The 22,045-nt window shown below is 38.8% G+C and overlaps 1 protein-coding gene across 1 annotated transcript in view; it reads right to left on the reverse strand.

Annotated features, from left to right (window-relative positions):
• LOC128736563 (diuretic hormone receptor-like) overlaps nt 1-22,045 on the reverse strand; it is an 82,522-nt gene that overhangs the window by 33,087 nt on the left and 27,390 nt on the right. Inside the window, exons 8-9 of the mRNA XM_053831049.1 lie at nt 10,539-10,619; nt 2,520-2,596 (exon numbers count right to left, since the gene is read on the reverse strand). Of these exons, the coding sequence (XP_053687024.1) occupies nt 2,520-2,596; nt 10,539-10,619 (158 nt within the window). The remainder of the gene's footprint in view (nt 1-2,519; nt 2,597-10,538; nt 10,620-22,045) is intronic.

The following is a 22,045-nucleotide window of genomic DNA, read 5'->3' on the forward strand; positions in this document are numbered from 1 at the left end:
TGATAATACGTCTTTTAATCTCACGGCTGGTATTGTTGTCCTCTGTTGCCAGCGAGCCAAGGTATACGAACTCGTCGACTACCTCGAACTCATCCCCGTCGATTACCACGGTGCTGCCCAAGCGAGCCCTGTCGCGCTCGGTCCCGCCCGCCAGCATATACTTCGTTTTAGACGTATTTATCTGCAATCCAATCTTCTCTGCTTCGCGTTTCAGTCTGGTGTACTGATCTTCCACCGCCTCAAATGTTCTGCCGACAGCATCCACGTCGTCAGCAAAGCAGATAAATTGACTGGATTTATTGAAAATCGTGCCCCGCATTTCGATCGCCGCTCGCCTTATAACACCTTCAAGCGCAATGTTGAATAGCAGGCAGGAAAGACCATCTCCTTGTCGAAGTCCCCTGCGAGATTCGAATGGGTCCGACAATCCACCCGAGATTCTCACACAGCACTGGATCCCATCCATCGTAGCCATGATAAGTCTAGTAAGCTTACCCGGAAAGCCGTTTTCGTCCAAAATTTTCCATAGCTCTTGTCGGTTTACGCTATCATATGCGGCTTTGAAATCGATGAACAGGTGGTGCGTGGGGACTCGGAATTCGCGGCACTTCTGGAGGATCTGCCGCAGGGTGAAGATTTGGTCTGTTGTAGACCGACCCTCCATGAAGCCGGCCTGGTAACTTCCCACAAATCTATTGGCTATTGGCGTATTAGACTACCTAACCTAGGCTAACTAGGTATTAGACTACCTAATATAATGGGGCGGCAGTAGTTTAGTGAGTAAAACATTCGGATCCCCCTGCCATTGTACTTCCCAATATAGTTTAGGTCTATATCGAAATTTTCCAGTTCATCTAGCAACGATCCTACTGACTCTTGGAGCACCGTCCAAGCCGAGATTCGAAAATACGATAACTGGCTTGTAAAGTCAGTATCGTACTTCGAAGCACACAGCTTAAACGGTTCAAAAACCTGGACTTGAAGTTAAATAATTTGGGCTTTGGTCAGGATCTGTTTTTACACCATTGATTTACTTACGGCAAAAATACTGGGTTATTAAATTAAATACATATTCTGGACTAGCCGGGTATACTTTGAGGCGAATTATTTTGTTGTACCTTAAATTTTTTTAGAGACATGTGCCTCAGCCCGGTTATGAAGTGCATGAATGAAGGAGTGCAAGTTGATGCAGTTTACATAGATCTGACAGTCGCTTTCGCAAGTCGCAGTCAGGGTTGATCACGTACCCGCCTTGTAAAGCTGACAGGAAACTAAGCATTGTAGCAGTCTTGCAAATGCATTCTTTATAAATGAAACTTGTAGTTGTCATCCAAAGACGTTGTGAAAATGGCAGAAGTGTCGCAATTCTATATCGAAAAGGAACGGAAAAAGCTAGCAAACGATCAAAAGAGCTTTATAGGAATTCGTTGACGAAATATAAATGCGTTGCTGTGGATGATGTAAAGTTTTGCAAGGCCGTTTTCGGAAAGATCCTGGACAAATTTTTTGTACCTCTAATTAAGTCGATTAGTCGTCGATCGAGTGGCCCGAAGATAGTGTAATTAAAAAGAGGTTAAGTTCTGATTCATGGTTCCAAAAGCGTCTGTTTTTCCGTTCGCAACTGAAGATTGTTTACCGAAAGAGGAACTGTACCTCTTTCGGTAAACAAACGCTTTTGGAATCATGAATCAGAACTTTCATTAAAAGGAGGCCTTCAGAAGAAGTTGCTGCGGTTTGGCAAGCTGACACCAAACTACGTACAACGACAATGGCGTCAGTCGGAAGTGGTCCAACGAAGTGGAATCCGTCCAAAATTCCAGAGCAAAGTCCTGGCTAATTAGGATGAAGCGCACCGAAGATAATAAGGTTGGAACTGCAAGCGACGGGAAAAAGTTCAAATGCAAATGGAATTTGGTTGCCAAACAAGTGGGAAAACAGCTAGCGCAAATGATAATTTTGCTTTAATAAAATGTTTGTATCCGTTCTTTCGTTTTCAACCTTAATTTCAACATGATGAAAAAGCATTTTTTAGGAAGTTAGCGTCTACACAATTTGATACACCATTTATTTGGTAGAGGAACCGCACTACTTTTGAAGCAAATTTATGTTTGCACGACGGATAGAATGACGTCGACGGTGATGACGACGACGATGACGAGGGGAGTTGAAATGTCAGATACACATTTTAGGGCCCACTAATGGCCACAATCAAATCATCAGGCAGGGGCGTTTGATTTGTTGAACGCCAGACAATAAATTATGGAGAAACGGTTACGGCACGGTGCTTTGCGGAGAAATATAGGTCACATGCAAAGGCCTGTGCAAATAGTTAAAACAGATATCAATTCTCTGGAGCCTGTCGGTATTTATAGAGTACGAGATTGCATCCATGGGGACTTGTAGATTGCGATGTTTGTCTTCACTGCGGATTCATCGCCGTTGTGAGTGTGTGGGTATTCATAGCTGCGTTTATTGACAATGCATAATGCGATGCAGAATTATTATTTTAAATGACTTACCGTAGCGGCTCTGTCCTGACCAGAGATGGCAATACCCTTGGCGATAGCCCAGAGCACAACACAAGCGGCGGGGCCCCCTGTCGATGAAAAATGAATGCAAAAATATTTTTAACATAATCGCAGGCCATAATGCATAAAGCGGTATTTAAACGAACTGCTGTGTGAGCTGTGAGTGCTAAAGATTAATGTTTTAATACGCTTTGCAATCGGTTCATAAAAGTGTGTTAAATAAAAGTCTGCGGAAAAAATATATATAAAACTCTATCGTCCGTTAGCATCAGCTATATCATTGCTCAGGAAGACTGCCGCAGCTGGTCTCGACAATTACTCCGTCAAAAGTGAATGAACGGAGATAATTGTGTTATGCATTGAGGTGAAGTAATAATTACTCCTGAAAGAGGAAGATGATTCAAGGGGCGTCGCGGTCGAGATAAACTTGCTATCATCTCATTTGATGCGATGTCTAAGCATCATTGGAAGCACGTCTTTGATTGGTAGATTGTACTAGAAGATTGTATTTTTTTTCGAGCATGTTTGGAGTCTATGAATGACGGTGTTCTTCCAAAAGCTTTTTTCGTAGAATTCTAGCATTGTCCGTTGAAAAACTATTATTTAATTTCTCTTTCAGTATAAATAAAAAATAAAAAGGATCAGAGTAACCATAAAAGAAACAAAGGAAGGAACCAGCAAGTTAATATATAATTATTAAGTTAAAAATAATAATATAAAACTTATAGAATAAGAACGCATCTTGAGGATTCACACAGTCTACAAGGCGTCTCCATCGATTCCAATGAAATAAGTGATGCACAAACCTGAGCAAGGTGAACAAAGTTCTTTACCAATTTCTGCAAAAAACGCATTGTAATTGGATAAACCTTTGTTTGTTATATAACAACCAACAACCATTTTCATTCTATTAATTCTTATGAGGACGCCATGTTATTCGTTTTTGCTCAAAAACTTTGGCACTGAGACGTAAACCCACATAAATTATTTAACTACACAGATTGAATTATATATGCCTTAACCTAGTAAAGTGCACTAATAAGACGAGTCTATAATTGTTAGCTTTACTTTTAAACAACTTGCAAAGTTTCCTAGCTGCGATAAAATACTTTTCCCATGATGACTTCTGTGTGCACACAGATCGTAGCGGACAGTTTTCCACCGAGGAAAGAATAAAAGTCGTATAATGTTCGCTTTCATTAGTATGCGCGGATTTTAGCATCTTCATCATGCTTCGGGGGAATAAAAGATGCATTCTCGTGCAATGGCTGACACAGCACCCGTTTGCATGACTTCTCCAGATGGTTGTCCTGAAGTAGCATATTATTGGACATTGCAGAGGCAACATCTTTTATTTATGTTCCCAAAGGCTAGGTGGAGCGTGGTACAGAACAATATTTTATTTGCATATCACTGCTACGCTATAAAAAGTTTCTGATGGCTTCTAAAATATGATTGAAATAAGGCACAGGCACTGATTTTTTCCTTTACACTTTATTCTGTAAAGAAAAAAATGAGAAAAAACCAGGCACACTCGAATCACGTGCCGAGGCTTTTTGGCGAATCATCGACATTCAATTAGTGGCTCGAATCAAAACGGATTTCCACCGAATGATACAGTTCAAAACAAAGCAAAACACCGCTTTTATCGGGCACAGAAAAAAAATCTGCTGTCGTTTTGAAGCCGCGTGTAATGGCCGCTGTTTTTGAGGGAACAACACGAAATATGGTAATTACCGAGCAAGTACAGTGAGCACGCGGAAAGCTTGCGGAAAACTTTTTGGGCTGGCAAAACGTGCAGCAGAATTCATTTAGTGATCTTTCCCGGCGGCGGCGGCGGGTTGGCAGCCGGGAAAATGTGTTCACTAATGTTCAAAGTTGTGCTTGAGGGCTACCTACTGGTATTATAACGCTTCTTAAATGCCGATACTTGCTTGCTTGCTGACTGCAGACTGAGCCGTTTCCGGTTGGTTACGGGTGTACCAGCAAAAGTTACTAATTTGCATGATTGTTAAGACGGAGCCTGAATGTGCAATAAAATACGGGATTTTTCTTGAATTTATGACTTATGAACATTAAAAGTCTTTTCGAAAGTTTTTTTTGTTAACCTTAGTTGGTATTCAAAGTTTCTGCGGGTGCTTAGGAAATTTGAGTGCTAAATTGATTGTCCTGAAAAGAAGAGCGGTAAGTAAATTGAAATGTCTATCATAACAAAAAATTTAAGGGAAAATTTAATGAACTATAAAAAATATTTAGTATCACTATAGTAGAGATTGTTATACTGTTTAAGTTATACTCTATCGACTACACAGAACATTTTCAGAATTTTTTTTATTCTTTCCGACGTTTCGGCTTTTTAATCTATTGTTATCATATATATTATTTTAATCTTTTAAATTAATGATTTAATGATTTAATTACTGCTCAATCCACAAAAGCATAACAAAAATTGCAAAAAATCTGTTATTTTATCCTTATTATTAATTCGATTTCCATTTAAAGAGGCTATGGTAAAGGAGGGTGTGCCTAGCAGGGATGGCGCAATCACTTTAACTCAATTAACATTCGTTTGACAGTACAAACATTTTATATGGGACATTTGTAGAATTAGTTATTATCTACAATTTTGCTGAATGAAGTTTTGCTGTATCTTTTGTAGTTACGGCACTACAATGCTAATACCTCTTTAGTGATTAAGTGAACGTTCATTTAGTCTAATTCTACAAATGCCCCATATAAAGCTTTTTCAAATTCTGCATGACTGCGACGGTACTGTCAAATGAATGTGAATTGAGTCAAAATGATTGTCCCATCCCTGGTGCCCAGTAATGATCACTCTAAAGCAATGTTCCTCAAGCTTTAACCAGACCAGTGCTATACCCAAAAAATGGTTTTCGCATAGTTAAAATGGGAATTGAAGCCCATGGGTATGTAATCAGCGAAAAATTCAATTTGGATTCAATTTAGATAAAAGTAGGGAATAGCAGATGGAAATCAGAAAGGAGAAATATTGAGGAATGGAAAGAAAATTAAAAGATAACAGTAAAAATAGGTAAGCGAATAAAAAGAGAATTGAAAAAAAATGTTTTAAAGCTAAGGCCAAAGTTAAAAAGCGAAATCGGAAAGTGAAAGGTGAAAGGGAAATGGGAAAGGGAAATGAGACAGGTAAATGTGAAAAAGAAAATAGAAAAGAAAATGGGAATAATGAATGAGAACGGCAAATTTGAAAGAGACATGTGGAAGGAAAGGAAATGATTAAGGGAAATGGCAAAAAGAAATTGGAAATGTGTTAGGAAAATGAGAAACGGAATTACCTTAAGAAAGGGGGAAAGAGGGAAAGAGAAATGGGAAAATAAAATAAAGGCAAATAAAATAAAGGCAAAGGCAAATAGGAAAGGGAAATGAGAATGGAAAATAATTAACCTTCCTAGTGCATTGGGGTCGTTTTCGACCCATCGGCATACTTACAGTAATGGAACGAGCTAGAGACTTGAAATTTTCTGACTTTTCCTAACTTTCGAAAACTAGCATTGTGGGGGAGTTTCAGCTTTCAGCGACATCTAGAAGAGCCACAGCAAAAAAAGTTACATATTATGCATTGGGGTCGAAAACGACCCAAGTTTTGAAATTGCTCTCATTCATCCATTTTCAATCCGGATTTCGTTTTCTTTACCTCGTTTGAAAGGTATGGCCAAAAACTGGCACCCAAGGTATGTTAGGGAATATTTGTTGACTAATGGCCATTTCTGCGTCGGTTCCGGAACACCCTCTAACAGGTCCCGGAGGACATTTGTATACATTGAGCTAATTCATTTTGCGGCACATCAAATCACATTGGCTTGATATAATAAGAATAATTGAAGTACAATGGGGACATTTTGGAACCAAATGGCCACTTCACTATAGGTTCCGGAACATCCGGTACTCGGTTTTAGAGGACAATTTTGAATTTTGCGATGATTTATCTTGCAACACGTCGAATTACATCTGTTTAATAACATAAGACTGTTGAAAGCATAATAAAGACGTTTTGAAAGCAAATGGCCACATCAGCATTGGTCCCGGAACATTTTTGTATTTTAGAATAACTCATCTTGCGACACATCAAATCACATCGGCTTGATCAAATAAGACTGATGTGAGTAAAACTAGGTCATTTAGAAGCCAAATGGCCATTTCACCATCGGTTCTTAATGCATTAGGAAGGTTAAGGGAAACGGGAAAGGAAGAGAGAAATCGGCACCAATTTTTCAAAAGGGTTAACCTGCAAAATGTAAACAAACCGAGTGAGGGTTTCTTTCCCTATGTCCAGCAGAAAATAGCCCTCACACATGTTTACATTTTGCAGATTGGCCCTTTTGAAAAGTTGGTGCCTAAATGCTTGCGAAAATAGGAAAGAGAAATGGCAAACACAAATATGATAATGAGTTGTGAAATGGAAATAGAAAAGAAAAATGGGAATAAAGAAATAGAAAAGAGGATTGGGAAAAAGCAATGGGAAAGCAAAATAGGAAATGGGAGAAGCAAATGGGACGTGAAAATTGGATAGGAAATGGGAACGGGAAAGGAAAAGGAAATGGGAGAGATAAATTGGGAAGGGAAAGAAAGAGACAAGGGAAAGGGAACTGGGAATAAGAAATGGGAAAAAATTGGAAAGGCAAATGTGAAAGGAAAATTGAAAGGAGAAATAAGAAAATGAAACGGGAAAAGGATACGGAAAAGAAAATGGGAAAACGATATGAGAAAGTGAAGTTGGTAAGGGAAATAGGAAAGCGAAATAAGAAAGGGAAATGGGAGAGGTAAATGCGAAAGGAAAAGGTAATTGGAAAGACAAATGTGAAATGGAAATGGAATTGAGTAATTAGAAATATGAAAGGTAAATGAGATAGGGAAATGGGAAAGGAAAATATCAAAAGAAAATGGAAAAGAGAAATGGGAAAAGAAAATGGGAAAGAGTTGCGAAAGGGAAGTACGAAAGTGAGGTGGGAATGGGAAATGAAAAAAGGAGGGCGCAAGAAAAATGGAAAAAACAATGGAAAGGATAATAGGAAATGGAAATGGAATGAATTTTATAAAGGTTTTATAGCGGTATTAATCATCACCTCTGGTTTGTTAATGGTATTATGCCTTACTAAGATGATGCGAGTCAAAACACACTTATAGGTAGTTATAAAACCATAATAAAACTGTTAATAAAGCAAATTTATTTTGGAAGCTTATATGACCACGATAAAACTACCACACGTGTGGCGTAGCAATACAATATGGCAAACGAATCAAAATTGATCTCATTATGGTTGCTTGTCACACCGCAATAAATCTGTTAATTTGATAGGGTTATAAAAGCTTTGCTTTTATCATATTAATTTACTCGAAAAAATTTAATGCGCACATGCTGCACAACTACGAAAACTGTTGAAAATTTATTGATCTTCTGCGGCTGAGGTGGTAGTCTGATATACAACAGAAAGCAGACAAATGCAACAGAACCTGTATGCATTGTATTTTGATTCTTCTCGGCTTATATCTGCGGTTTAATTGCCTCTAATAGCTGACAGACTGATTTAGTTTTTTACCAGAGCAAGCTGTACGCTTTATAGCCTTGTAGCGAAAAGCTTTATTAAATTATGGTGATAGCTGTTAGGCAGCGAAAAGCATAACTGGCTTCACCGCTTCTTCCTGTAGGGTATTATAAAACTACTTAAGCTCATAACCAGATTCTGAAAGAGGTTATAAAAGCTTTCTGAAGAGTGGTCGGAAGGCAGTTTTATGGCGGTCATAATAAAGTACTGGTGGAGCTCATTCTTTTATTAGCGGTTTTATAGAATTGGTCATGAAAACCACTAGAGGAGCGTAATGAAACTAAGAATTTTTACTTGGGAAGACAAATGGGACAAGGAAATAAGTAAAGGAAATGGGAACCGGCAATAAGAAATACAAATGTCAACGGGAAATGGAAAGAGAAAAGTGGAAGGCAAATGGGAATGATAAATGGGAAAATCAAATGTGAAAGGAAAAGGAAATGGAAAAGGGGAAAGGGAATTGAGATAGAGAAATGGGAAATAGTTCAGGGAAATGCAAGAGAGAAATTAAAACGAGAGTTGTGAAAGGGATATAGGAAAGTAAAATAGAAATGGACATGGGAAAGAGAAATGGTAAACCAAAATGGAAAAAAGCAATGGGTGAGTGAAATAGAAAATAGGAGAGGAAAATAGTAGAGATAAATGAAAAATCGAAAGGTGAAAATGAAAGGGCAAATAGAATAAATAGGAAAATAAATAGGAAAGGTAATTGTGAAAGGGAATGGAAAAAGGAAATGGCAAATGAAAAACGGTAAGGAGAAACAGGAAAAGGGATTGTGAAGTGGGAAAGGAAAATGAGAAATTGAAATGGAATATGGAAAAGAAAATTTAGTAAAGGCAAATGAAAGGGCAAATGGGGATGAGAAATAATAAAAAGAAAAATTAAAGAGAGTAGTGATTGGGATTGGGAAAACTGAGGAAAGAAATGAGAAGAAGTAAACAGAAAAATATTAATAGAAATTGGAAATATTGAAAACAAATGCTAAAGAGAATTGAAAAGACAAAATCTGATAGGTACATGGTGGAAGAAATAAAAAATGGCAAAGAAATTTGCAAACCGTAAATGAGAGAGGGAAGCTGATATTCGAAATGGAAAGCCGAAATAGCAGAGCGAAGTAAAAAAATGTATTACGATATGAAGAGAATGAAATTGGCTGGTCTTTTTATCAATATATCTGAAAGTTCGGTTCGCTGGATAACCCAGTTTCTCTTAATAGTTCTGTCATCTATTTCTGGCTTATTTTTAACCTTGGTCTTTCCGTTTCAACTGCTTAATCGTTTTTACTGTTTTCTTTATAATATTTTTCCTCCATATTGCTACTTTCACTTATTTACAACCAATTTCTACTTTTCTTTTGCACTATGATTATATTTGACTGTATTTGAATGTAGTTAACTAATAAAAGAGTACAATGAAGAAAAATTTTTCCTAACTGATTGATAAGCGCTCATGGAAAGGCAGTATTGAGTGGAGCCCAATTTAACCGAGGACACACTGAAGCAAATTCGTCAGAAGTTGAATTAAGTCATTGTTTTGAAAATCGTGGTTACTCCAGTTTTCTTATTCTATCAATAGCCCTTTTCCGGACTTATTATTTACTTCTTATTTAAAGTAGACGTACATTAAGTGGAGGCTTCCTAGTACTGCAAAACCAAAATTAATTGGTGCAATACGTCAGTAGAGCTTAGACTCACAAACTCCTTTATTTAATTCATACGATATGGCGACCGTGACACAACTCTACCTAACTCTCGAAATACGAAATAACTCTCAATTGTTCTACCGGTTACAGATGTACGCATGTCGAGTTTTTCAAGTTCCAATCCATATCAACAAAAGGGTTCAGATCACCGTTGTTTAAAAAATGTTATGTAAATTTAAACGTTTTGCAAAAAATTTAGATATAAAGTCCCATGTGCATACCTCGTACCAGTGCACTGAGCGGCGGTAGTCAGTAAGTTAAGAAACGTTAGCAGACTGCTCTAGTGAATTTCTTTCTGAAATCAAATTGAACACAATTCATATTGTGTTCGATAGTAAAATTATCCGAATCCTGTCCTATCGAATTATAGGCCATATTTTGGGATTATATATTTGTTTAAATTTACCTACAATTTTTTTCTTCTGTTCTGATTCTGATTGTTCTTCTTATTGAAGAATAGATTCCCAATTAATAAATGTCTCATTCTATTACTGCAAATTCAATTCAATTATTGAATTAATTTACGAGATAAATCTCCCATAGTGTACCCTTATTGGTCAAGACTATCATGCAGGACATACAGGAAGCTCGCATAGAATAGTTAATTTACACAAAAGGCCAATTTTATCTCTGACAGTAATCAGGGTAAAACGTCAGCAAAATCGTTCCGGAGTTCGGAAAGTTTTCATCCAGTAAACTATAAGCTATGGTTTGTGTATACTCACCCCATCCGATGGCAGCGTACATGTTGAACCGCAAGTTATCGCCGGAGAAAGTTTCCACAACCAGCATGTACAGATAAAGTCCTGTCGGAAGAGAGAACAACGGAACGGAATGAATATTCGAAAAGAAAAGTTGAACATTGAACAGGGGCAGCCAGCCGACTGTGACAACGTTAATGACCTGCTCGCAGCGCACCAGTAGAACAGTACCGGAAAAATTAAGATTAGCAATGGTAATCGAATGGTTTTGATCTCATGTACAATTTATCTTCAACTTTCAGAAGCTTAACACCAACTAGGTACAAGATTTCATAAATCATTTCACCAAAAGGAAACATTACTCGCAAATGTACGTCCGGCATTATTAAGACTAATTCCGTAATACCGTGATCTCAATTGGTCGGTGTTAGTTCCACTTTTGCCATTTTCTTATCGGTCACAAGTTCATGCTCGGTGGTCATTAATTTTCGATGCTTTTTTGCGTTCCGGAGTAGGTACCGCGCGCTCAGCGTTGCGGTAAAGTGCTTCTGCTCACATCGTAGCTTAGCCATTAGGAGGCTCCGAAGAACCCGTCGACGGAGCGGTGCAAGCGATGGCGCGCCTTCTAGCTAACGGTCGCTGCTACATAGTTCACTACTGACGGAAGTGACAGTTTGAAGGTTTAATTATGCTGCAATTAGTTCTGCCTCCACCCCGGGGCGGTCAGCGTGGCTTTGGGTGTGAGATCAGAAAGATTAGACGGGAAAAATGGTGTTCAAACAATAGATAGCTCATTGCAGCAGCAGCAGCAGCAGCAGTTGGGAAAGGGAAAATGAAGCACATCAGTCACACCCGGATGCAACCCGGAATCGTTGTATCAGCGGTACCGAGCGCTGTCGAGCGGTACTGACCAAGACAGCTACCATAGAAAAGGCACGAGCTGTTAGCTCGTCCGTCCTTGTGCTCTTGCCATCGGAGTCAGTCTGTTGGTATCAATTTTCATTACGATCACAAGGAAGCGCAATATGCAGATGTAGTAAATGTAATTATCGTGAATGTTGACCACTTTTTTCTTCAATTTATTAAAGACAGACGGTACCTTTCAACAAATCGTTCGCCAAGCGCCAAACTGGTAGAATTCACCAATCATGTATGATTGGTTTCATTTGTCCAGTGAAATTTTATTTCAGTTAAGTTTAATTTTTTAATTGTTAAAGTTGTATGAGTACACGAAAAAGAAGTCCAAGTAATCTTACCGTGCCCAAATCGTAATAAAAGGCGGGCACCAAACTTTTACAATACGTGATAGACCCGTTTGGTTAAAGCTCAGGTCATTTAGAAATACATAGGACATCTTCGAATGGGAATATTTTTTACCCTTCTTTCAATCCAGAACCTTTCTAAGGATGTATCTATAAAGGTATAAAGGTAATTATATTATATTTCATGGAAAAACTGAAACAATGAATGGTATTTTCGAATGAATTCTTTAACTATACTGCTCATCAGTCGGCCCACACCTTTTTAATACACGGTCGTGGCCAGTCCGTTCGAATTCTTCACCTGAACATAGTTGCTGCTGACTGCTCTCATCACTTTCAGTCTCCGCTTCAATATCGCCCAATATTTCTCAATTGGATGGATCTGGGGGCATTTTGGTGGACTCAGCTCTTTTGCGATGAACTGTATCCGATTGTCGTTGTACCATATTGTAACACGTCCTTGCTGTTCTTGAGTTAGCTACCCAAATCAGGTCAAAACGTAACTTGACCATCGTGGAATTAACAATCTTATCCGTCAGAAAACATTGGTATCCTTGCCACAGGAACAGATCCCTTGCTAAATCATGACTTTTTCGCGAATCGCGCGCCGCGAAAACAAAGTTGATTCTGCTATGAAGCTTGCCACGAGCAAGAGTCTGTAGAATTTTACCCCCGGGAATTGGTTGAAATGTGCTTTCTCATAAGTTTCATCGTCGAGCAATCGCGTTCCGTTAGCACTTGGTCTGCATTCTGGCCACTGCTTGTTGTTTGAAGCTTCGTGTGTGTTCTCTACTTGCTCGCTAGCACTTATAGACTTGTAGACTGTAGACGGTCAGAGCTGTCCCGCTCTTTATGCTACGATTTTACTTATCTTTACCTTTATTCGGCCGTACCACCTCAGTCCAGCTAAATTTGAAAAAAGTTATGTATGAAACACTCATAGATCTTATCATTATCTCCAAAATTGTTGAATTAAGTGTTACTCGAGCTTTTGTATTTACGGCGTATTCCCGGTCTTTGTGCAGCAACAGATGTGAACCGGAAGTACTCCGCAAATTCTTGAGATAGAGCAATGCTTAATGGTCAACAACACTTATCACTAATGATCGAACACTTTTTATACGGGTCACTTTGATTCGGTGCAAGATTACAGTTGATAATTCTACAACTGCGAACATTGCAGTTTAGTGTTTCGTATTCTGATTTTTTCTGTTGTACGAATAAATTGTTACAGTCATATGGGTGTTACTCCCCCTTTCCTGTCAGCAACCTCCGGTCATCAGCTCCCCCTTTTGTCACACCATCACTTATGGAAGCACCGTCCAAAAATTTCGGAGTTTCCGCCCTGTTATGTACCCCCACGCTTTTATCAACCCCTTCAGTTCTGAGTCCCTTATGTCAAGGCGTTTCGGAGCTATGATCTCCCCCCTCATTAATTGCCCCCCATTTGTCAATCCCCCGGTGGTGCTTCCCTTATGTCAAGGAACATGTGTGCCAAGTTTGATAAAGAACGGTCAAAGCGTTTCAGAGTTACGGCCTCTTCCACTGTTGGGGCTCTCCCTCCCTATTAAAGAACCTCCCGTCCTCCTTTTTGTTAACTCCGCAGTGCTGATTCTCTTATGTCGAGGAACATGTGTGCCAAGTTTGATGAAGAACCGTCAAGGCATTTCGGAATTTTGACCTCCCCCCGTTATAAACCCCCCTCTTTTGTCAACCCCCAGTGCCCTTGTATCAAAAAACATGCGTACCAGGTTTGGTGGTGATCGGTCAAGGCGTTCTGGAGTAATGGTGGAACATACAAACATACTCACGCTCACTTTTATTTACATACTAGCTGATTGCCCGATCTCACTCGAGGCCCCTTTGTCACTCAGTCACTTGTACATTTGTTTTTGAAACGAAAACTCTCATAATGCAAGAAACAAAACCCTTTTTTCTATTCCCCCTTTCAGAAATAAAACAACTTATACAACTGCTATCATTCCAAATGCAAGAGGAACGCACCCCTTCACCCATTTCAACCTTTCTCTCCCCTTGTAAGAGACCATCTCCCTCTTTTGTCAACCCTCGGTGCTGATTCTTTTATGCCAAAAAACATGTGTTTGACAAACGACGTTTGATGAAAAACAATCCAGAAGTTCCGGAGCTATGGCGGAACATGCATTCATACTCACGTTCCTCGTCCCCCTACATATTGGTTACTTCCCAGTCAGCTCTCCCTTCTGTCACGTAGCTAATTATGCATCGGTTTGCTCAATGAAAATCGCTATAATGTAAACGAAACAAAGGTTTATTTGCCATACGTTCCTCCTCGCATGAGCCTCCCTCTTTTCTCAAAGTCAGTTGCACAGTTTCAATCGGTTTAAATGCAAGAGAAACGCAACCCCTTTTTACTTATTTAGATCTCATCCCCCCTTGTCCGGGTTTTCCCCCCTTTTGTGAACTTCCAGTGCTGATTCCCTAATGTCAAGGAACATGTGTGCCAAGTTTGATGAAGCCTCCTTTTGTCAACACCCTGAGTTCTGATTCACTTATGCCAAGGAACAAGTGTGCCAAGTTTGATGGAGAACCGTTCAGGTGTTACGGAGTTATGGTCTCCCCTCCTCCTGTTATGACCCCCCTCTTTTGTCAGCCCCTTCAATTCTGATTCGATGTCAGTCGAAGTCAGTCGATGTCGATGATGATCTGATTATGTCGAGAAACATGTGTGCCAAGTTTGATAAAGCACCGTCCAGACGTTTCGGAGTTAGGGCCTTCCCCCCTTTTGTCAGCCCCTTCAATTCTGATTCGCTTATGTCGAGAAACATGTGTGCCAAGTTTTGTGGAGAACGGTCAAGGTGTTCTGGAGTTATAGTGGACCATAACGGGTGGCAACTAAAATTTTGGAATTTTTTTCTCAAGCTGTCAAAAAAAGACAAAGATACACGAAGAAGATCTAATTTACCAAAATTAAAGATACATTATTCATTGTTGAAAAAAAATTAGTGTACATTTGAAAACGGTCCGTAATCGGCTGTACGGCGAAGCTTTCGTTTTATGTCGAAATAGGAGCGTTGTACGGCCGTCATGTCAACTTTGTGAATACATCTCTTGATTCTACCAATCAACTGTTTGCAAGTCATGGTCCTCCAGTTATTTTTGTACAAGAAGAAACTCAAAATCCCGAGAGAAATTTTCGATTGGGCGCACTGAGACAGATTTTCCGGATCGTGGTTTTTGGGTAAAAATTGGATCTAATGGGTATTCAGGACCGATTGTGTTTTTTTGGCGTAATGCGATGATGCTCTATCCGGTCAAAACACGTATTGTCCATCTGCATGATGTTTTTGTAGAAACGGGATCAAAAATTTCGTCTGGTGCATCTTAATTGATAGCCAAACCAGAGGGCTTGTTGTTGAAGAAACGAGAAAGAGAACGATGTCGTTCTGCGTCCATAATTTTGGCTGGATTTCCACTACCTTGCTTGCGAATAGTTGTTGAGCATCTTAGGATACGGTAAACAGTCGAAGTCGCAACATATTTGCTTTTTAAATGTTGTACCGTATATTTTTTGTCAAGATTTCTGTTGCATAGAAGTGTACAACGCGCTCCCGAAATGCTTTTTGTTTCGATGCCATTTTAAGCAAAACTGGACAAGCATAAACAAAAAATATTAACAAAAAGAGGAGAGAGAGAGAGAGCCAACACATACATACTCTCATTTCTCTCTGAGCTCGTTTGTTGTTGAGCATAGAGGCCGCGAAAAAATTCCAAAATTTTAGTTGCCACCCGTTACAAACATACCCACGCTCACTTTTATATATAGAGAGAGAAAGATATAGATAATAAGCTCTATAATTAAGGGCTGAAAAGTAAAATAAGAACAAAAAAACAGCGTATAACGAGCTTAATTTTCGTGTAAAAGATTCATTTTTTCAATTTTTACTAGGTTTTGTTGTCCATTCAGCCTGTCAGATCGTTTATGCTGGAATGTTCTTTCTTATGAGTATTGTTTTTCTTTTAAGAATATACAGTTTCAAAAAAGTTTTATGGCAGCATTATTAAGGTAAGTCCATTTTGCAAAAAAATGTCTTAAAATTTTGTCAAAGTTATTGTCAACTTTTAAGGAAGCTGTAAAACGTCGTTTCGTAAAGCGTTTCGTAAATCTAAGTATCCTTTGAAACCATTTGTAAGGTGGTAATACAGTTTTATTGGTGTTTCTTTAAGTCTTCTTCCATCGTATTTCGGAACTGTTAATCAAATAAGACTAAATTTATTTGAGGAAAACCATTATAAAACCTAACAAACTCAGCAAAGCTCTGATAAAATTATTATTAGAATTGAATCCATTTGGTTCATCTTACCTAACGTCTGTATGCAGGGCTGTCCTGTATTCATTGCACCTATTTCGTTTATTTAACTGTAACACCCCAACCAAGCCAAACTCGAAAATGTTATGTAACGGGCATTTATAGGGTTAATTATTATCCATAAGGTTGCTGAACTAAGTATTACTCTATCTTAAGTATTTACTACGCATTCCCACTTAACACTGGATGGTGCGCAGAGAGCGATTTTGGTGTACCGCCCGTAATTGACTCTATAAATGCCCAATACATAACATTTTCGAATTTTGCCGTGTGTCCGTATGCCTATCGTCAGTATGCCTAATGGGATACACCCATTTCGATATGATGTATTAAAAAATTTCAGTTTTCAGCTCAGCAAAATATAAAGCCAGTGTTGTGAAGTCCATACTCGTATGGTTGTAATTTTCTCACACACGCGTTCTCGTTCTAACGAACATGCCGAAACCCCAAGTAGCACAGGTCTGTCACATTTTGTTTCTGCAACCTGTTTATGACTAAAATTGGTGATAAATGGGTTACTGCAATTTAATAAGATAGCGTGTGATACTTAGCATAAGCATCCCTTTCGGACTATCGCTATTCATGCACTGCGACGAGTTTTTGCGAGTATTTAGCTAACAGACCACGGTTGCACTAGTTCGTCATTGCAACCCGAGTAGCTGATATCAAAAATTCGTGAGGGCTCGCATTCCCGCCCGCCTGTGGAATCGAGAGCGTAAGACGAAGAAGAAAAGAAAAAGTAATGCAAAATCTGTATCCCAGTGTATACAGTGTGCCTCATGGGCAGCTGATTGCTCACGAGTCATTTGCCTCGCGAGCAGGCTATGCAGAAAGACGCTATGGTGTTGTGTGTTCGCGAGCGTAGTTGAATGTCTGCATACAGCAACGGTGGCTTAAGCGTTGGATAGGATGCTTCTCACACTCGCTCGCTTGAGAGGCTAGTTTGCTTCTCGCTTAATTTGCAGCATTGTATAAAGCAAGCGATCCTCAATTCAAAGCAACAGGAAAATTGTTTCTTGCAATCCTATAGAAGTTGAACTTGGGGCTAATATTCCTGAAAATCTCGTTAGGAAACCGTAGGGGAACTGTGGGTAAGACGAACAGATTAAGAAGAACAGCTCATATAATACAGAGAACTTATGATTTATAAAACCTAAATACAGTTAACTTTAGTTCAATATATTGTTTTCAAAAGTAGCTAGTGGAATATTTAACAAAAAATGTTTTTCAATGTGTATTTTGAGTATTAAAAATGGTCCGAAAAAGTGAATTTTTGTTGTGCTGCGGGTGAAACGGACAATGTGTGGGGGTAAGATGGACAGGTATTGTAAATCGCTCCAACTGAGAGCATTTTATTATTTTTGACCCTTAACAATTTGGATACGTAAAATATGGTGGTGTAGTCTGCAAAAAATGAAGGGGGCAGTCCACCCCCTCCCACTAGAGGCAGCCAACAGAAAGTTGTGTGGCAGCGGCAATATGAACAAGCATTCCAAAAACTGTTTCATGCCTGGCCGCTGCTAATTTGTTTGAAGTTCATATCTGCCGGTTAAATTTTCATTTATATGCTTGAGATATCACTAAGAAGCAAAATCAACAATATTATTATAATATGTTCACTGACCATCTTACCCACACTAGCAATTGTCCATTTCATCCAATCATTATACATTTTTTAAAAACGTTGACAATTTTTCATACGCAAATGAAATTACGTATTATTTCAAAGCAGACGTTACTTGAAAAGGTATTAAATTGAAATACTTCATGCTATGGGCAACATTTTGGAATAAAACCACTCAAAAAGCTTAATTTCAATGGAAAAAAATTACATCCAGACACAGAATCATTTCCAATTTTTAGTTTTTCTGTACTTTATCGAAATTGGAAAGTTCTAAATGATGATGGAAACATTCAGATATCATGAGATAGCAAGATGGTTGGATGCCCATCAAAACATTTACGAATTTTAATGCTTAACTAGTAGAATCAACCACCTGTCCGTCTTACCCACCCTGTTCGTCTTACCCACAGTTCCCCTACACTAATTACGAACGGGAAAAGAATGGAAGCGATACGAAAAAATCATATATCAGACAATCGTACAAAATCTTACATGGGAGGAAAGGTGTTTTAGAAATGGGGAAAAACTCTTATGTAATTAATGCACAGCCCTTAACATATCTTTCATGTGGTATCGAAATCATTGAAATCGGTTTAGTAGTTCAAACATTTTAAATTTTTAAAGAAAGTTTGGCAAAAATGATATTTTCGGTACCACCCTAACACAGGACCAACCAAGGTAAACACCAACTTAAAATATATGGGCCTTATGTTTTCAGAAAAGGGACAAGTACATAAAATTTGTAAAAAATCGGAGCACTCTTAAGTTTCGACAATACTTTTTTTCATGGAATTGCTGAATGTTCAAAGTTTTGTAGTTTGTAGAACTTCTTTGTTTCTATCATATTTGTTTTTGAGTTAAACGAAAGCTAATCAGATAACCAAAAAATCAATTTGTCATTTAGTTTTACCACAGAGAACAGACATCCAAGCGAAAGGTCCCCACTTGGATAAAACTTATGTCAAATTAGTTGGGAAACTATAGTGATGATGTCGCTATAGGCGCATAAAATTCTACACTAAACTCACAACAGCTAGCTTCTGGCGCTAGCATAACGCTTACAGTCCATATATACTAGCGCCAGAGGAGCCAAAAGTTGTCAGTGTACAAATCAAAAGTATCATTTAGTTGCGAAACTAAAGTGGTGGTGTCGCTAGCATATTAGGTGATTTTAATTTGAAATTTTATCCAAGAATTCCCGAAAAATTTGTTCCTGAATGGATGTCTGTTCTCTGTTGTTTTACTATTAAAAATAGGGTCGCTAATCCTTTCACACAAATTATGGTATTTTAATTAGTCATTAGTAGTATCCACATAACAACAGAACGCGTAACATAGACATCATAAACCTTATTTGTGCTCATCGAAACGATTTTCGTACGAATGAAAAAAGGAACAATGTCATTCAAGTATAAATATTACTCATTTCGATCACGACATTGTAATCAATTTTACTTTCTCCTGCAAGGCTCCAACTAAAGCGTTCCAGAAATGAGCTATACAATCTTCTACTAAATTGACGCTACACTTCGGTGCGGTGTCGGATGACAAAGGAATCATTCTCGGGCTTTCGTTTGTTAACGGCGACGAAACGAGAGTAGATGAGAGTACATTCATTGATATTCAGCTTCGTACTGGCACTTGAGCAGCCACTCTTTGCTCGAGTGCATGCATTCTGCTGCTGGCTGGATGTCCTTTCTTGGCGGTTGTTGTAAGGTGTCGTTCCGTCCGAGCAACCGCAGCGGACGAGAAACTTACGTTGATATCTGGAAGGCCCATCTGACATTATCTTTATCTTGACTTACAATAACAAGACAGTGTAAAGGTGGTACAGGAAAGTGGTTCTGAGTTCTGACGAGTGTGGCATTTGCACGCCAAAGTTAATCCATCGTAAAACTTCTAAATTAGATGTTGTTATGAGTGATGTCAGACACGGTTGCGATAAGGAATGAATATGTAATGAATTTTCGCGATAGCTTCTGCGGGGACGGAATTTGAAGGTAGACAGACAGAGCAAGAAAGTGCGACATCGTTCCTCGTAGACCCAGCGTATGATTGCACTTCGAAAACTGTGCGAGATATCCAGTCGAGGGTGCGTTATTATTCTGTTCGACAACAAGCTTGGGAGTAAACCTCAAAGATATTCAATAGTTTGATGATTGTATACATGCCCAACAGCGAACAAGTTCGAAAGTGGTTACATTTCGCAAGTTGAAATGGACGAGAAGTGAAGAAAATGTACTAAATTTAGTTTTCATTGTTGCAACGAGACGTCATCGACAGCGGAATATGCAAATGTAATGCAACTTCTGAGTCCGACGGAACTGAACCGCGCAAGGAAGTAATGCACCACTCCGATATTGTTACCATTATTGCAGAACACTGGCTCGATTGCTCATCGAAACGAAAAGATTGCGCTTCCGGGAAGACAAGAAGCACTGGAAATTTGTACTTTTTATTTCCAGCACGTTTTCCTTCTTCTACTTTCAGGTTTCCTTAAATCCATTTGCTCTTTACCGCTGCCACATAAAGGATCCGTGGTCGGGCGGTCCGCCGGAGTAATTCTCCAGTAACGATTTTTTTTCTTTCGCACTCACACCATTTCCTTTTTTCTGCACTTGGTAGGAAACCGGCAATAAGTTAACGTTAACTGTCCGACGAACAATGCGAGTGAAGGATGCAAATGGTGTTATAATTCGGTCTAGCTTCTTCCCTGCTGCTGGACCCAAGCTGTAATTAAGAAAACTTTATGATCTTGTACCGGCTGCCTAGGGAACGTTTTGTGTTGTTGCCGGTTACTGGCTATGAAACTATTTATTTTCGACACCCACCGGCGAAAGGGCACACGAGTAAGTAAAATTACCTTTTTCTCGTTCCAGGTTTTTTTTTGTATATTTATTACATTCTTCCATTTTTTTTCTCCATAAATATCTGACTATTGGTCGCCGTGAAAGCCTAAATCAATTAGCTAGCTATTCAACGTTTTTTAAAACTCCGATGCATTACTGAGTGACTATAATCATCAATGCAAACTTCTTTACTTCTTTACTGTGGTCCAGTAATAATGTTCATGAAGGTTTATGAAAATCAAAATCCAATTACACTTAAATTAGTTTAGTTTTACTGTTATTCACCAAAATTTAGTTGGTAGCTTCAATAAAAAATATGCGTCCCGAGGCGTCTTCATTCGTTTTACACTAGCCACTTGATTGCCATTGAACCAATAACAAACAACCAGCATGCGTTAATAACATCAGCAAACTGCCAAACTGTGCTTATACAATTGAAAATCCATAACCACGTGGAATAGTCGAAATAGCGGGTTAGTCATCGAACGATCAGCTTATGTCGCCTATACCTACATCGAAGCGTCTTGTTACAAGAGCTTTCTCGACCCAAATAGGAAGCTGCTGCTAATTGGTTAACAAGCACGCGTGGCGTGCTATTTATATCGAAAGTACTGTTTGGTAGATTATGATAATGAGGTACAGTAGAATGCCTATACATCAATTCTGATAAATCTTGACAAGACATCAACCATTTAGGGTGTAGTTATACTGTGGCTGAAGGGCATTCGCGGTGAAATACGGGTGTTGGACTGAATTTCTTCGGAAAAGCGTTCCTTAGCATGCAGCTTCGAAATGATCAAAATTTTACTTTTGGTTCTGATGTTTTCGTATGGATTTGATTTAGTTTTCGGTGAGAATGTAACCAGAATTTTGCATCGTGAAAAAAGAATAGTGTTTCCTTTTAACAGTGCTACCGGTGTAAGTATTTTTTCGCTTCCAAATTCCAAGTTTCCAAGTTTCCAAAACAAATTCAATCATTTTTCCGATTGTATGGCAGATATTGTGCGCACTGTCGATTCCGCTGGTCATTCCGGAGAGAAACATTTTTATGTCGTACAATTTTGAAATGAACTATGGTATGCCAATTGATTCAACGGATTATACTCAAGGTGCTCTAAAGCGGGTTGATACGACGGAAATCAATTCCAGAGTTTTAAAGGAGGAGAGAGCATTGCACGCTGTGCGACGAAGTGCAATGTTAACGCGGAAAAAAGTTTATCGTTCAATTGAAATTCAGCTCAACAAGTAAGTTACGGGCTAGTTTGCATGTTGATTGGAAAAATTAATTCCTTTTATTGGTTACGAAACTAGGACGGGTTTGAATGGCAAACGGTGCATTTTGCGGGCAATCTGTGAAGCGTCGGAACTACCGGTATACGAGCATAATGGAGTCGTTGGCGATTTGCTTCAAATTTTACTAACGTAAGTAACAGAATTTTCATTATCT

This window comes from Sabethes cyaneus, chromosome 2, assembly GCF_943734655.1.
Source record: "Sabethes cyaneus chromosome 2, idSabCyanKW18_F2, whole genome shotgun sequence".
Classification (NCBI taxonomy): domain Eukaryota; kingdom Metazoa; phylum Arthropoda; class Insecta; order Diptera; family Culicidae; genus Sabethes; species Sabethes cyaneus.